Source organism: Vigna angularis, chromosome 3 (genome assembly GCF_016808095.1).
Source record: "Vigna angularis cultivar LongXiaoDou No.4 chromosome 3, ASM1680809v1, whole genome shotgun sequence".
Classification (NCBI taxonomy): Eukaryota; Viridiplantae; Streptophyta; class Magnoliopsida; order Fabales; family Fabaceae; genus Vigna; species Vigna angularis.
Window position 1 is genome coordinate 713911 of NC_068972.1, and position 17478 is coordinate 731388.

Below are 17478 nucleotides of genomic sequence, written 5' to 3' on the forward strand. Positions count from 1 at the left end.
TTTTTTCTTGATACGAGAGTTATAAATTAAATTCTAATGTATTTATTATTTCATTCATTATTGTTTCATTATCAAATGATTTATTGATATTTAGTTTTATGAACATGAGAAATATGTTAGAAGTCGGTTTTGTAAGTCTGTAATCCAAAGTTACATTTTTTTTTATCCACAATAATAAATAAATGTAATATAGGATTCCTGAAAGTGGTTCAACTTCACTAAATAAAAACCTCTTGATAAAAATTAGATACAGAAAGCATTTACCATTGATACTAGCTACTCTGAGAAACCATACATCAGCAATGTTTATTCCTTTGTTATTACAGCAGCAGCAGATGAAACATATATTGCAAGGGAAGTAAAACGTAACCATCAGATATTGATTGAATGATATGTAGGCAGATGATAGTTCATAACTTCCCCATGTTCCTCTCAAGACATTGTTATAACAATAGTGTGCGATTGTTAGGATCAGAGAAAGGAAGGAATTGGCTGAAAAGATACACAAGATGATATAAAAGGATAAACACGATGAATTATTTTACCTTCAGTTGCTGAAAGGAACCCTACAAATAGCAGCTAAATCTTAAAAATGGAATGCTAATCGTAGTCATGATTATAAAGTTGCATTACAACACGATACGCATGCCTTTGAAATCAAATCTGAGCTATATAAGGATTATTTATTTGATAGCCAAGAGACAAATTGTGACATGTTATACTAAGACACTTCTATACACCTCTTTCATACTTCAATTGTTAATTTATGGTAAAGAAATATAAGAAATCAATTAATGTGAATTGTTACTGCTGGCTAGTTATACCTAATTAGTGTGCTTTGTAATAAATGATGTATGTAAATGTATAAAGTTTATTAGATTTAAGAGAATGTTACGTTACGGACATGGTAACTAATAAAGAGACAAATTAAAAGTGTAACTAATATATTTAGATCTTTATACCGCACCTAAATTTTATGATCAGTGAGTCTATATTAATTCATAACAATGGGTTGTAGAAAATGACACATGACAGCGCAAAATGAAAATTATTTGTCTATAGCAATCATATACTGACAATTTAGGTTTCCTTTCTCATTAATTTGGTTTAGAAATCGAAATCAGAAAAAGGACAGTTACTTAACACACCACCAACATAAAATAAAAATGAAGGAAGAACTCGTTGGAAATACCACAGTAACCATATGATATCATCTCTCATATGGTACAATACTTTGAGTATAGTAGCGTAAAAAAAGATATTTAAAAAAACAATCATTAATTTGAAAAAGAAAACGTTCATATATTCAAAAAACAAGATTACTCAAAAAATTAATATTTCAATTTGTAACAAATAATTTTGTTGTCAATTCATTCTTTTAAGTTGTGAAATTAATATATGTTGAGGAGGAAAAATATCAAAACAAAGGAGTGATATATAATGTGATAAATGATACAATATCTTAAGAAAGATTTAGGTTAAAAAATTCTAACAATATGATATATAAGGATGACATGTGCATGTATATTATATATTGCATGGAATATGTAGTACCAAAACCTAAAATGAACAGAAAAATGAAAAAGAAAAAAAAAAAGGTTCACAGCAGCCAATTGGGAAAACGATGGAGTCAGAAAAAGGCACAGCAACATTCAACTAATCAGTTGAAATTATGTTTGTATTCTATCTGTTTAAGAATTTTTTTTCTGCAATATTCAGCAAACTATAATATTCAGAAAATACAGGTGGATTCTTTGAGAGATATTACAAAGGTTACATTCATTCTTTAATAATACACGATATTACTTCAATAGAAAAACTTAATCTAATTTTTATATTTATCGATGTAATTTTGAAGCAAAAGGAAATTTGATTATATATATCTATATATTTCATCACTGTTATATATTCTCCATCTCAATATTACAGGACTGTTCTGTCTCTCCAGAATATTACCTATGCATCCTTTAGAATATTTATAGATGATGAGTCATGATTTTCACAGGAAAGCAAGATAAAAAGTTAGATATGAGATAAATCCTTCTGTCATTAATGCTATGCTCCACAAAAGTTTAGCTGAACAGTTTCTTCAATCTGTACAGTTTATTAAAATATACGTACATGTACAATACATGTGTAAATATTGTTCAACAACCTTTTTTAATTTAGAGTTTGGTTTATTTTTTATTTATTTATTTATATTATCATCTTTGTCTTTAATTTTTAATTTTATCTTTTTATTTTTATTTTTATATTTATCTATAATCTTCAGCTCTTTATTTTTTACTATTTCCTAATTAACTTGTATCAATTAATAATAGTGAATTTATCTTATTTATACTTTTATAGAGACATTGGGCCGCAAAAGATGGGATAAAATAAGATATTTTCAGTTGCATTTAGTCTAAGAACAGTATTTTTAGCCACTGATTTTTCTTTCTGTTAGTGTATAGCACTAAATAATTAATTTCAACAGATCTTCGCTTTCAATCTGTTCTTTTATTCACTGTATTAAAATTTGAGATTTTATTTATAAAATTTGACGATGTGAATTGAAACAACATAACATCGGTAAGTTTGCTATGTTTAATAGAGCATAAGATAATTATAAGCTTATAAAATAGGCAATCAGAGACGTATGTCCATATCTTGTATCAATCAGCTTTTAAGTACATTAGATGTAGACTTGGAGTTATATATATATATATATATTCCATTATTTGATTTTGTTTTTTCTGCCACTGAGAAGATATAGAATTAGGATGTATTCATGAAAGTGTTTCTGATTGACATCTTCGACGAAGTTATATTTGTTTAATGTTTTCTAGATCTTAACAGAGATGCCATTCACCAGTTGTGAATAAAACCACACCACATTAATAACATGAAACTTTATTTCATAAATAGCACAACAATAGTACATGTTTGTCATCAAGTTTCTCTCAACAAATCAAATCTACACTTGTTCTTCCTCTGACTAATTATATGGATCTTTGTGTTTAAACATGAACCAGAATAAAATACTTTCAAACCTGGAAATTAACATCATCGCATATTCCACAACTTCTAACTGAATAATTAACCTGTATAGTTTGATATAGAGTTTATATTTCTTTTCCTTTCTCTTCTTATTTTACTGAACTGTACCTCTCCCTCTGTACCCCACCTAAAGGACCATCCTGCTAAAATCCAACCTCACAAAGCTAAGATAATCTTCATTGATCCAATCATACTTATCCTTGAAAGGGTTACTCAGGTTCTCTGGAGGGTAACTTTCTATGCAGTCCTTCCACACATTGGTATCAGACAAGTCCTTCATCACCTCCCAAACACAGTTGTTGCACTTGAACCCAGCTCCAAGGCTAATCATCAGGATCCTATCACCCTTCTTCAGCCTCTTCTTCGCCTCCATGTAACCCAAAACGTACCAAAGACCACCAGCAGAAGTGTTCCCCCATCGGTGAAGTGCCATCCTTGCAGGTTCTAGGTCATATTCAGTGAGCCTAAAACCCTTGCCAACCCCGTCAATAACTGCCCTCCCTCCAGGATGCACACAAAAGTGCTCTATTCCTGTCTTGAAATTCAACCCCCCTCCCAACAGATTAACTTTTGTCTTTTTCATCTTGTTCCTTCCAAGAACCAGCCCAGTGAAAAAGGGTACCATTTCCCTTTTCTTCATCCCACTGTACCTTACAGAGGCAAAAAGGAACCTTAACATTTCCCACACTGGCAGAATCTTGGGTGCCATCGCTTGAAGGTTCACCGTCAAGGCTTGAGCGGCACTCTTGACAAGACTCTTTGTGAGGCGAAAACCCGAGTACCCTTGCTCATCTTCCACCTGTATGCAGCAGTTGTAAGCCTCGTCATCAGCACCGTACTGGGTCCTCTCCATGTGCTTCAGTTTCAATATTGCACGGTCCTTCAGAGAAGGCTTGTTTGTCAACATCACAGAGCAGCCACCAGAGCGAAAGAGGCAGTTAGAAAGCATCATTTTCTTGTCCGTTCCACAGTACCAATGTGCACCAAGATCCTCAGTGCTCACAACAACCCCGACAGAGTTCTTGTAAGTCTTGAAGAGTTGCTGCACCACATCAATAGCGACGACACTTGCACTACACCCCATTCCTGCAAGATTGAAAGCCTTGACGTTTTCTCTCATTTTGTACCTGTTTATGATACGTGCTGTGAGAGAAGGTGCCGGCGAGAACAAGGACACGTTGACTACGAGGATGTCTATCTCGGAGGGTGAAATAGCCGTCTTCTTGAAGAGGTTGTCGAGTGTGTCGAACATGATCTCGTCTATTTCCTCGTACGTCTCTTTAAGAGATGGACACTCTTCTCTCCCTTCAAGAACGGTTCTGGGGCAGTAAGTGTTCTCCCCAATCCCCGAACTGACAATGGTTTTGAGGAGAAACCTCAACTCTTCCAACCTCAGCTTTCTGTTTCGTAGGACAATCTTTGTGGCGGAGTCAGTGTTGAGTTTGGTGTCTTCTGGAGGCATAAAGCACTCATAGGCCAACATGTAACATGATTGGCCTCTACGTTGAAGAATCAACTTGAAAAGGGAAAAGAAAGAGTATAATAAGAAGGGAAGGAGAAACAAGAAAAAAAAATTCATCTCTAGCTATAGCAAAGAAGCTAGGGATAAGGGGAGGAGGAGGATATATGTTTGTAATTGTGGATGTTGAAAGTGCAAAGACATGTGTATATATATATACACAGAGAGAGGCAGTTATGTAACGTCGATGTGCAAATTGAGCGTCACCCAGTTTGACAAGTTGCCTGAGAAAAGGTAAGGATGTGCCCTACAGACAACTCTTAACCAGTCGATATTGACTGTGATTAAGTGTCTCTCTCTCATTCTCAAAAATAAAATAAAAAATTTCATCACTTTGAGTAAATATAAATAAATAAATAATAGTAACACTGTAGAGTGTGAGTTGTGGTGAGTGATCCCTGGTGTTTTCCATTTACTTTTCATTCATGAAATGACGCTGCAAAATTTCAAACCCTTTTTCGGCCAGTTATGATTGATGCTGGATAAACAGGAATCTCGTTGGAGTAGGTCAAAGTTAATAAATACGGTGTGGACCAACCAGCTTGCGAAGAAGAGCGAAACCAGAACTCCATTTGAAAACTTCATCTTCCATGTTTATTTCAGAACTCAACTAACATCCCCAATGGAGTTGAGAAACTTTAATGACTAAGACTCGAATGTAATGTCAGAACGATTAACCGGCTCAACTCAGTATCCATCACGAGTGAACCCAACTCACTTGAGCTAAAAAAATTTGAATCTGACTCGACCCATTACGGATTGATGGTGGATTAAACAGATTGGCTCACTAGTTCACTTGCTTATAAGTTTTTTTTAGAATAAAAAAAAGTTATAATTCTTTTAATTCAAATTTAAATAAATTTCACTCACTCGTTAAACTTCAAAAACAATTCAAAATAAAAAAAATCATACAATTCAAGTGTAATTCAAAAACAAGCACAAAAGACAAACAAAAATTAAATTTTTTTTAAACTCAACCCAGTTCAAACCCGTGGTGAACTAGGTTGATTTACGGGTTACAACTCATTTTTACATATATATATATATATATATATATATATATATATATATATATATATATATATGAAAATGATATATTTTTTTTATAATATTTTGACAAAACACACTTATTATTTTTTTATTAAATTTAAAATACGTAAATAAATAATGAATTAGTGAAAAAAAATAATATGTGTACTATATAATATCTGTCAATATTTTGTTGAGAAATGGTATTATGACACACTTTTATATTCATTTGACACATGATATAAGGATAAAATGGTCTAAAAAATGTGAAGTTTTATATTTTTTCAAGAAAAAAGAAAATAAAAGGTAAATAAGAATAGTATAAAATGAATGTAAAATATTTAGGTGTGTCAAAGAATATTTTCCTAATTTTTTTTTCCATATTTATGGTATCTCAATCAACTAGCCCATGCATAGATTAAATAAAGTTCCGCTACCAGTTTACTATATATGTGTGTATTATTAGTACATGGTGTCATTGTACATTTTGTATTCTTTTGCATTCAATTATAATATTTTGAAACCAATGGAGTGGCTTAATTAATTTCTTGATTTTTTTCTGTAAACGTTGTTCTCAACTTAAACTTTAACGTCATCAGAGGAGCATGAATCACAGTCTCATGGATCTGGAGTTATTTTATTTAAATGTTTTGTTTTAATTGCTATCATATCAGATGGCATTTGCTTGACATCTTAACTACCAAAAATAATTGAAAAAACAAAGCAGAAGCTATTCGTAAATATCTACAATCCCTTACATAAGAACTTTTTTTTTTTACAATTACTAGTGCAATAAAGCATTAGCCTTAGTCCCATTTAGGGCTTCTATTTCTTTATTATTATTTTTTTAAAATATGTATTATTAATTTAAACTATTGAATGATAAATTATATTATGATATATTTTATTTACTATTATTTTATTGTAAAATTATTCTTCTATCTTAACCGTGCATTATACATGTCAATTTGTAATTTTATTTATTCAAAAGACTACTTTGTTGTATATTTTTTATACTTTCACGTTTCTAAAATATCTATTATCGTAGAAATAACATCTACCCTCCCCAAGTATGAAATATCTATCTATTCTTATGGAAGTAAAAAAAGAAAAATGTCTTGGACATGAGAATGTTATGCTCTCAAGAATAAAACATACCCAAAAAGATCATTTTTTCTGTGCCATTATGCTGTATATATATATATATATATATATATATAAAAAAGTATTTTTTCTGTGCCATTATGCTGTATAATATTGTTTCGATACAGTTTATTAAATTTAATTATTGAGAAGATTTTTTTTAATTGTTGAAGCAGCTCTTGGTATTGAGCTATGCAACTTTTATTGAGAATGAGACATATGACCTATTGCTATTAAGTTAAATATTTAATTTCTTCATTGTTGATTCAAAAAAATGTATTAAAAAGTATTAAAGATGACATATTGTTGTAAATTTAGATGTAGCTAAGAATATAATGAACGGTTTAAATTATTAGGTTTGTATCATTCATGTAAATGATATAATGTTTTTTTATCCATAAATATTAGTTACTAATATTTTGTTAATAAAAAAATTGAACTCGTAATTTTTTTTCTGTTACTTTCCTTTTAACTAAATCATCTTATCACTCCAATAAATAATATGTTTGTATTAAATACAATTACAAGATGACAAAGTTAGAAAGCGATGTCTATGTTGTCTTCAAAATTTGAATGTATTTATATATTCTGTTAAAAAAGAAATTGTGTTGATAAGAAATAAAAACTTAACTGGCTTAGTTTGCCTATTGGTTCTTGATTTTAGGTTTTACTTTTTCTTCATTTATTACTTAAATTTAAAGCAAACATATGATATAATATTTCTCTAAAATAAACCATCTACGATTCCATAAGCCTTTGATTGGCATGGGACTGTACCAGCGGCCATGATGTAAAGAATAATTAGCTTTCCTTTTAATTAATTAATTGAGCATGACTCCAACGTTGCCCTCAAGAAGACGTAATTGTTGATGTTGATATCTGTGTTTAAAACTTCTTAGCCATATTAATTACAATTAAAACTCGTTTACTTAGACTATTCTTCTTTAAATGTTTTGTTTATCCTTATGTATACTACATTCCAGTCCAATTTTAAAGCATAACATTTTTTTTATTTATTTAATAAATATATATATATATATATATATATATATATATATATTATTTGATAAAGTTTAATTTTCTTAATATATTGTTATTGCATCGAGGAAAAATGTAGATTCAAATTATTTCAATCAAACTAACAGATAATATATCTGTTAAAAATATACTGAAATGGCATTCTCCTTTTCGATCGTGTATCATGATGTCTGGCATGTTCAAGCAAGTATCATCATCTCGACGTGTTTTGTCGTAATATTAATCTTAAATTAATTTATGTATTAAAGCTTTAAGCAAAATTTATGAATCTAATTAATGTTTGCCAACGGCTCATACAGACTTTATTAAAAACATGACCAGAGCAAAATAATGCTTAATAGCCAGAAAAAGTTTTTTTTTTCCAAAGACCTGGTCATAATAAATACACATTTTCACTAATTTTTTTATCACTTAAAAAAATAGAAAGAAAAAATAAATTTGACTTTGTTGTAAGTTAAAATTAGTTTGTATAAAGTAAAACGTAAAACTTAAAAAAAAGTTTTATGCCAAGTTAATATTTTTCCCATTAATTCATTGAGTTCATTTCGAAAAGTAAAAAGTAAAAGAGGAATTATGATAGCAACTCTTCTAGATATTCTCTAAATTATATTAATTAGTAAACAATGTTTTACGAATATCTTTATTCTGATGCGAATTTAATAAAGATGATGATAAGATGGTATGACATGGTTCATAAATCTCTCAACTACACTAACGTTTTCAACTTTATATATATATATATATATATATATATATATATATATATATATATATATATATATATATATATATATAAATATATATTTAAATCAAAGGTATAAATATACTGATATACTTTTTTTATTAATAAGTTCCATATATAATCTATATCACAAAAATTATCAATCAAACCATAGATTTTGAAAAAAGTGATAATTTAATCTAATAATTTAACACAAATCTGTCCATATTTTAAAATTTTATATATGATTTTTATTATTAAAATATAAAAAAATATTTTTTTCAAGAGGTCCCCAATTTATCTTTTAATAAAATAATTTTTTTTCTACTGAGTTATAAATATTTAGATAAAATTCGTGACAAATATTTAATACGTAAGTATTTATTATTTATAGATAATTAGTAGTTAATATTTATTTAGATATTTTAATATTTGTTTAATTATTTACTTATCGATAAAAGAATTAAAATTAAAATTTAATTTATATTTTATTATATTAAAATTAAATTTTAATTTATGTTATATATATATATTTTTTATAATTTTATTTAGTTTTTATTTTAAAAAGTTATAATTTTTTTTTAAAATATTCAATATAAATATTTGTGAATTTTAAAATACGGATATCTTTTTAAATTGAACATCAAAACAGGGAATTTCTTTTTGAGTAAGCACTCTAAAGCCATTGTTATAAACATGATGAAAAAAAAAGGATAAACATGATAGCTTTTTTTTATCTTTTAAGTTGCTGGAAGGAACCCTAAAAAGAGACTTAAAAATGGAATGCTGCATTATGAGTCTGAATAGAAGACTGGTATGCATGCATTTTGAAGTCAATTTTGGGGCATATAAGCATTTATTTGATAGCTAAGAGACAAACTGTGACATGTTATATCAAGAGAGGTCTATAAAAATGGTTGATAGTGGAATTGTTAAATTATGGTAAAGAAATTATAAGAAATTAATTAATGTGTATGTATGATCCAAATAAAAGATTGAATAAGATAAGCAACAACTTGGATGAAGGAATTGCATTGATAAATGCTACCTATGTGTTGAGAAAATGGATGGATTCAAAAGGAGATAGCAACATGCAGCTAATTCATTGAAATCATGAACAACATTATCAATTGTCATTCAAATCTTTCCTAAGTTTTGTTCCAGATATTTAATCACATTTAATAACACACACATATATATATATATATAAAGTTTAATTGAGTTTGATGTTTATATTACTCTGTAATTTTTTTTTGTCATTAAGTATTTAAAAAATTGTATTTTTAAATTGAATATTATTGTTTAATTTTTTTGTTTATGGGATTGCCATATATCACTTGTAGTTAGTACAAAAGATATTATGATTGATATATAAATCATAAATGATTTTTATTATTTTATTGAAAACAAATTATTTGTGTTGTCACTTACATCGGGTGGATCATAGAAGACCAATTGAACCTCCTATTTTTTTTCTATAAATATAAATTAATATAAAAAATTATTACTGCTGTTGAAAAAAAAATTATGAAAGGTAAAAATTAAAAGATAAATTGTGATATATAGTTACATATCTAGAACTAAATAAATTTTTCAAAGTTAATTTTATGAACTGCTTTTAAATCTAAAAAGAAATACAAGAGAGAATAATGTTTATTTTATCAAAGAAAAAGAAAACGGTGTAATATATTATATATACACATTTGTTGATAGTAAGCGTAAAAGAGACATTTTAAAATAAAAACAATCGTTAATTTGAAGGAGAAGGATACTGTAAAATTCATATATTTATAACTAAGATTATTCAAATAATTAATATTGCAATTTGTAATAAATAATTATTATGTCCTTTTGCTGTGAATTCTTTCTTTTTAATAATGAGATGAATACATGTTAGTATAGAAAAAGATATATAGAAAAGGGAAAATTGATAATTTGATAAATTATAGAGTGTTTTTAGAAAAAGTTTAATTTAAAAAAATTAGCAATATGAATTCAAAAAGAATTTATAGTGATGAAATGTGGATGTATATCAGATATTATTGCATGGATTTGTACGTACTAAAAACATAAAAAATGAAAAGGGTTCGCCGCCAATTGAGAAATATGGATAGAAAGAGGATAACAACATTCAACTAATTAGTTGAAATTATGCTTCCATTATATCTGTTTAAGATTTTTTTTTTCTTTTCTATTTGGTTTGTAACAAAAGCTTCATTATATTAGGATAATACAAATTTTTTTATAACATTTTAATATAACATATATTACTTTTTATTAAATTTAAAACATATCAATATAAATAATACGGTGTAAAATATTGTAAAAAAAAGAAAATAAATTATGTTGAAATATTTTTTCATTATATTATCATTTTGAACTTTCTCTTACATCAAGCATCATCACCATCACTTCTTATATTTTCTGTCTCTTCATTCATTGCATTCCACTACTTCTAACTTACGTGTCTCTCTAATCATAATTGCTTTCATACATAACTGGTTTATGTTTTAATTTATTCATTCATTACTAGATTTCTTTTTCTTTGAATAGTTTCATATTATTTGATCAATAAATCACTGTTATATATCTTATTACATTTTTTAAATTATTGAAAATTTTCACCAACTTTATACGTTTCATTATATTTAATAATAGTCTTGCATCATTGCATCATTTAAAAGTTAAAAATAATTTATAGGCACTTTCAATCTCCTAAAACGTATTCAAATTCTAAAAAATAATATCTCATATGTATTAATTCACCCTTCTTCCTACAAAACTTGAAACTCTTATTCTTTTTCAACCACATTTTTTAATGATTAATTTAAACATTAGTCATGTCTTATCAAAAAATCGTTCACCTTATATATCAATCATTCAACCCAAATATTTTATTTATAAAACTAAGTTTCGCTTCAACCTAATGTTTTATTTATAAAACTAAGTTTCACTTCTGTCATGTCAACTAAGATTTATCTTTTTTATGGAAATATAATAGATTTTTATAAAGAAAGATTAAATAGCTAATCTCATAGTTTCGATAGACTTTTACTTATGTTAAGCAATTAATTTATTTCTTTAAATTTTGTTAGAAAGTAAAAATGAGCTCAATTCCATGAATTGATCCATGTAACTTATCTATAAGACAAAGTCAAACTTAAAAGAAAATTATATAAATAGAAAATAAACACTTACAATATATAATTTTTGTATGTTACTTTATGTTTCTTTCAAGGTCTTTCTTCTTAATATGGGTGGATTTTCTTTTTAATTTCTTTCTTTAAGCTCACCTGAGTGAATGATTTTTCTTTTTTGATGTTAAATCAGTCAAAAATTGTCTTATTGGCTTAACATAACATCATATTGGATAAAAAAATTAGTACACTGAAATATGAACAGATATAAAAATTCTTTTACAGACTCATCAGATATACTAAACAAACATTTCATTTTATACCAAACACTCATCAAATATTAATAACATAATATGTTTTGTTTTATAAAATATAAAATAATTTAGGATAAATATAATAATAAAATTATTATTATTATTATTATTATTATTATTGTGTAAAAAGATTGAAGATGTAAATATAACGTTTTCCAGTTTTATACTTTGTTTATGTTTTCAGGTACGAAAAGGATGAAAATATAGAATACTATAATTTTATTTTCCTTTTTTTGATAAAATTAATCCATGAAATCAATTTAAAGGAAGTGATATTTGCTAACGAAATTGCTTCTCACACACACACATACATATATATATATATATATATATATAAAAGTTAGTTCAATTTACTATTGAGCAGAATGTGTCGGGCATTAATATAATATTGATATAATAAACTATGTGGAGTTGAATTATATATTATATAATATATGTCTGAATCAAGATGTTATTATAATAGACAATTAATCACCGACAACATGGAGTGGCAATTTCTGTTTGATATTGTAAAAACAAGGGAGAAAAGTATTTTTTTTTTAAAAGATAACTGCCCTAATATATTTTATATGTAACTTTTTTTGCATCAATAAAACAATATATAAATTATGTGTATAATATTTATTTATTTAAAATTGAAGAGGATAAGAGCGACGTAAATCTGTGACACGTGAAGGTGTGGATCCAAAGGGACATATCTGCATGACATTGATATGCTTCCAACTCTTAATTATTCAAAAGAAAGACGCAGCCCTAATATTATTGCAAACACTTTCCGTCTTCGTTTTCATTTGAAATGAACAACAAAATATTATGCCTGTTTATAAGTATGCATGCATTAGTAAAAATAGTATTTTATTATATTATTTTATATGAATGTTTTGTTAAATCAATGATGACTTGTTTACACCAAGTTTGATTTTGATTAATCTGTTCAAATATAAACTGTCTTATCTCTTTAAGAACTTTTAATTCTTCAAATCATGTTTTACTATAAAAAAATACTATCATTAACCAGGACAATACATACTCATTACAACACTATCGATGATGTTAACTTATAAAAAGTTGGATATCTCATATTAATTAAAACAATAAAGTTTGTTTCAGCTATCATGTTGTATTTTGTTAAAATTTTAAATATAAGTTAAAAAAAAAATTTATTGAGTAAAGATAAAAAAAATATAAGATATAAAAGAATCGTTACATATATTTTTAATTCTTAAACTTTTTTGAAAAAATAATTTTATTATAGTCTATACCTGATACCTGATAAAATAATCTAACTATAATCGATACATATGTACTAGCTACTCTTTTTTTCTTCATTAAACTTTTGGGTTTAAGATTATGTAGAATTTAATCATATTTCATTATTTTAACTTTTTTTTCTGTGAGGATAAAATATAGATTCACGAGTATTTTTTATTGACATCTTTGAAAAAGTTTTCTAGAGATCTTAAAAGAGATTTAGTACACATGAAAACAATTTCTTTCTTTTTCGAAAAAGATGTTTTTGGAATTTGATTTTACTTGTACATTATTTGTTTGAAAAAAAATATATTTATTACACATATTAGAAGATAAATGTTATTGTGGTCGTAATTTGTCGTCAGATATTTTTATATATTAGTGTATGAGCGTAATGTTATAGTCAAATATGCATGAAAATGTGTCCCGGGTTATATTAGTCAATTCATTACCACTATCTGGAAGAGGTTTAATTTATTGAAAAGGTTTAGCAATATTTATATACTTGTAGAAAATAAAATGATAAATTTATATATTAAATAATATAATAGAAAGAAAATGAAAAGAAAATATATATATAAATTAAATGTGTATGATTGATTGTTCTAAACTTACAGATAGATGGATGAGAGATTAAAATTATATGTTTAATTAAAAGAAGCTTCCAACTCTACTTGAAATAGATTGCATCAGAAGATAACAGTGGCTATATTTAAAGTTAAAGGTTAAAGAGGGTAAGGGGCACGTGCCTCATAACTGCATGAAATAGATATATACATCTTCTAGTGCATGTACCTTTGATTTGTTAGGTTTCATATAATTGCATCGTTATTCATTTCTATTTTAAATCACTATAAATTCAACAAATTAATGCTTTGACTTTCACTAGGTGAAATCCTAAAATTTCTTTTTATTTTATTATTTTAAGAATTATATTTTAAAGTCTAATTAATTTCACAAAATCAATTTAAAAAATAAAGTTTATATTTAGTTATATACTATAAATTTATTTTGTTTTAGTTATAAGATGGAGGTTAATTTGTTATTGTATTGTGAATGATTTTAAAGCCTGAATGTTTGTTTCCATTTTACTTTTCGTTCTAATAAATTTAACTGTTAGTTATATAAGTTACAGTCGTTTAATCTTAAAATGGTCATCTTGATCGTCTTGTGACATATCTAATTGACAGTCTATACATAAACCTCATCATTTAATATAGGATTTTTAATACATCTCTTCATGCCGATATATATACATCATATACATAAGACTATATATTCATGCCGATATATATACATCATATACATAAGACTATATATTCATGCCGATATATATAAATCATATACATAAGACTATATATTAATAATTTGATAACGAATAAAACTATGGGCTTAATAAATAACAAATTTCACTATGAACTCTAAACTAATTTTAATATTATATTAAGAAATAAATTTAAATTTAAATTAAATTTATAAAACCTATATATATATATATATATATATACTTTAAATTTACCTTATTATTATTAATGAACATTGACTTCCAACGTTATTTCGCATCCTGATATAATTTATTCATTATTTACTGTGCATAATATGCTGATTCCGTCACGGACAAAAATTAAGGCACTGGCGCAAACATTTTACATTTTAAATATTTTACATTAGTCATTAAGTCAATAAAATTAATATTTTACACTTAGTTTAGTTTAAGGACAGAAAAAGACGCCTTTTATATTTGTTAACAACACATATTCATTAAAATTAGGGGTGGGTAGTAGTCATTTTAGCTTTGACTTTTGAAACTCTTGTTTGATGGAAACATTTATGAAATAAATTATTATTTTTAGTTTGAATGCGACTTTCAAAAGCCTCCTCACGAAGGGTTTGGTTAGTGGGCTCAACTGGAGATCTGAAAAAATAAAATAAAATATTAATAAAACTTTATTTATCTTTTTCCTTTCATTTTATTAAGAACTGGTTTATCCAATTAAAATTAATGAATCAATTAAGTTTTATATTTAAATATCTTTAACTGAGTCTTTATTAAATTTTTGTAATCAATTGAGTATTTAAAATTTTAAGATATCCATTTTTTTATTAATTAAGTGACATAAATCTTATCTTATTCATTTTTATATGGTAAGAGACGTGAAATAATTTATGATTAATATAAATTGATATTGTAATTAATGTTAAGACATTTTATTATTTTAGAAAGTTGTATCATATCAATATGCATACATCAAATTTTCCTAAATAAATTTCTTTAAGTTAACATTGTACTATATATTTAGTTTTTAACTTTTATATAAGTTAATTTCAACTTTATGAAAAAGAAAACAAATTTAATTTTTCTTCATATTTTTCTTATCTAAAAGCTTTCAAGAAAAATGTTGTTCCATCCATCTTATTGACTGGTACTGATAAATTAGCCACAAATGATAAAAAAAAATTATAAATTATTTACATCATTATTGCTAGGTTTATAAAAAATTGTCGGCAAATGTAAATTTGGGGTAAGGAAATTAACCACCAACAGCCAACAATGTTTTATTTTACTTGTCTTCTATAAACTAACATGCTTTTAAATTATTTGTTGTGTATTTAATTCTTATCTATCTTATTTATTTAAATCCGTACGTCCATTCATTGGAAAATTTGGTCAACTTATTCATGTCAAACCCTTACCCAATAAATCTAGAAGGCTATAACCTATCCAGTACTCAAATATTACAATATAACTGAACCTAACATGTTACATACAATAAAACGAAAATCTAAATCTAAAAAAAAAATTAAATAATATATGATATATATATATATATATATATATATATATATATATATATATATATATATATATATATATATATATATATATATGTATGTGTGTGTGTGTGACATTTTGAAATTGAACAAAAAATTGTTTTACGTTACAAAAAGTATTTTCCATTGTCATATAATCATAAAAAATTGTGTCATACAACTAATTAATAAAGTTACTATAAATTGAAATACTTTATAAAATTAATTATTTGAATTTGAGGTTCTAAATATTTTTTCTAGTAAAATAACTTTAGTTGTGAACTAAATTTGAGTTACACAACCCACCAAATTAGGTATAGTGGGTTTGTGCAAGGTACCAATTTGTTCCCATTTTAATTAACTTGATTGCTCTTTTCACCCACATAACTCATTACTAATCAATTCTGAACATTGGCCACCAATGTTAAGGAAAATATCCCATTAATTGATTTAGATAACTATTGATTAATTTCATTGTTTTAAATGCTTGTGGTGCTAAGATTAGGCTGCTATATCCCAAGCAAAGAAAATTCATTCATATTTATTTTACTGGTTTTTCATTTGAATTTTCTTCGTAGATTGATAATTTCTCCTTAATTAAAAAAAGAAATCCAGATATCAATTTAAAAGAGATTAAACAGAAAAAAAGTTGGAAAAAAGAGAATTTTATAAGGATAGTGAATGGAAAAAAAATCCGCACACACGAACAACCGCGGGTAAAATCTGTGGCAGATAACAGATAGCAGGTATTTTAATATCTGTTTTAAACAGATCGGATATGGATACCCGTTACCCGCAAAAAATAATAAAAATTGAATTTATATATTTTTTAATAAAATTTAATTAAAAATAAAATAAAATTAGATTTTATTAGATTAAATTTAATTAAAATTAAAATTTAATTTAATTTATATTATACTGTATATATTTTTGGTTACTTTATTTAAATTTTATTTTAAAAATATACAAAATATTTTTTTTTTGTGGGTAAATTTTAAAATATCTATAAATACTTTTTTAATAGATATTTGCACTAATAACAGACCAATTTCAAATTTTTATTTACAGTTCGAATTGCGGATGACACTATCCGTATTAGATCCGAGTTATTGCATTCCTGTTCATAAGAAACATTATCTTATGAAAATTATATACATGCACAAAAATTCGCTTGGTTAAGAGATTGGTTCTACTCTCACATTATGATACAATGAGAAGATAAATGGACAATAAAGAGGACCCTAATTTTTTTTAATTTTATTATTGGTTATTCATTTTAATTTGTCATGAATAAAATGTTTAATCAAATCTTACAAATAATGATGTTGTTTTAAAAAAAAAATCAAAGTTATACAATATAGTATAATTTTTTTATATTATTAAATCGGCGTAGTTAATTTTATGAATTATCATGATATATTAATTACTGAAAACGTAATTTTGTTATGATTAATCACATTCTGTAATCCAAAACGT

General features: G+C 25.9%; 1 protein-coding gene across 1 annotated transcript; it reads right to left on the bottom strand.

Annotated features, from left to right (window-relative positions):
* Positions 1-2876: 2876 nt before the first annotated feature.
* Positions 2877-4695, bottom strand: LOC108324118 (3-ketoacyl-CoA synthase 19). Its single transcript, XM_017556949.2, has one exon. The coding sequence runs from the start codon at positions 4616-4618 to the stop codon at positions 3167-3169; it is 1452 nt and encodes a 483-aa protein (XP_017412438.1). The 5' UTR covers positions 4619-4695; the 3' UTR covers positions 2877-3166.
* Between the last annotated feature and the right edge of the window lie 12783 nt (positions 4696-17478).

Coding starts and splice junctions, on each gene's coding strand:
- LOC108324118 (XM_017556949.2), bottom strand. CDS start 4,618: ATGAATTTTTTTTTCTTGTTTCTCCTTCCCTTCTTATTATACTCTTTC.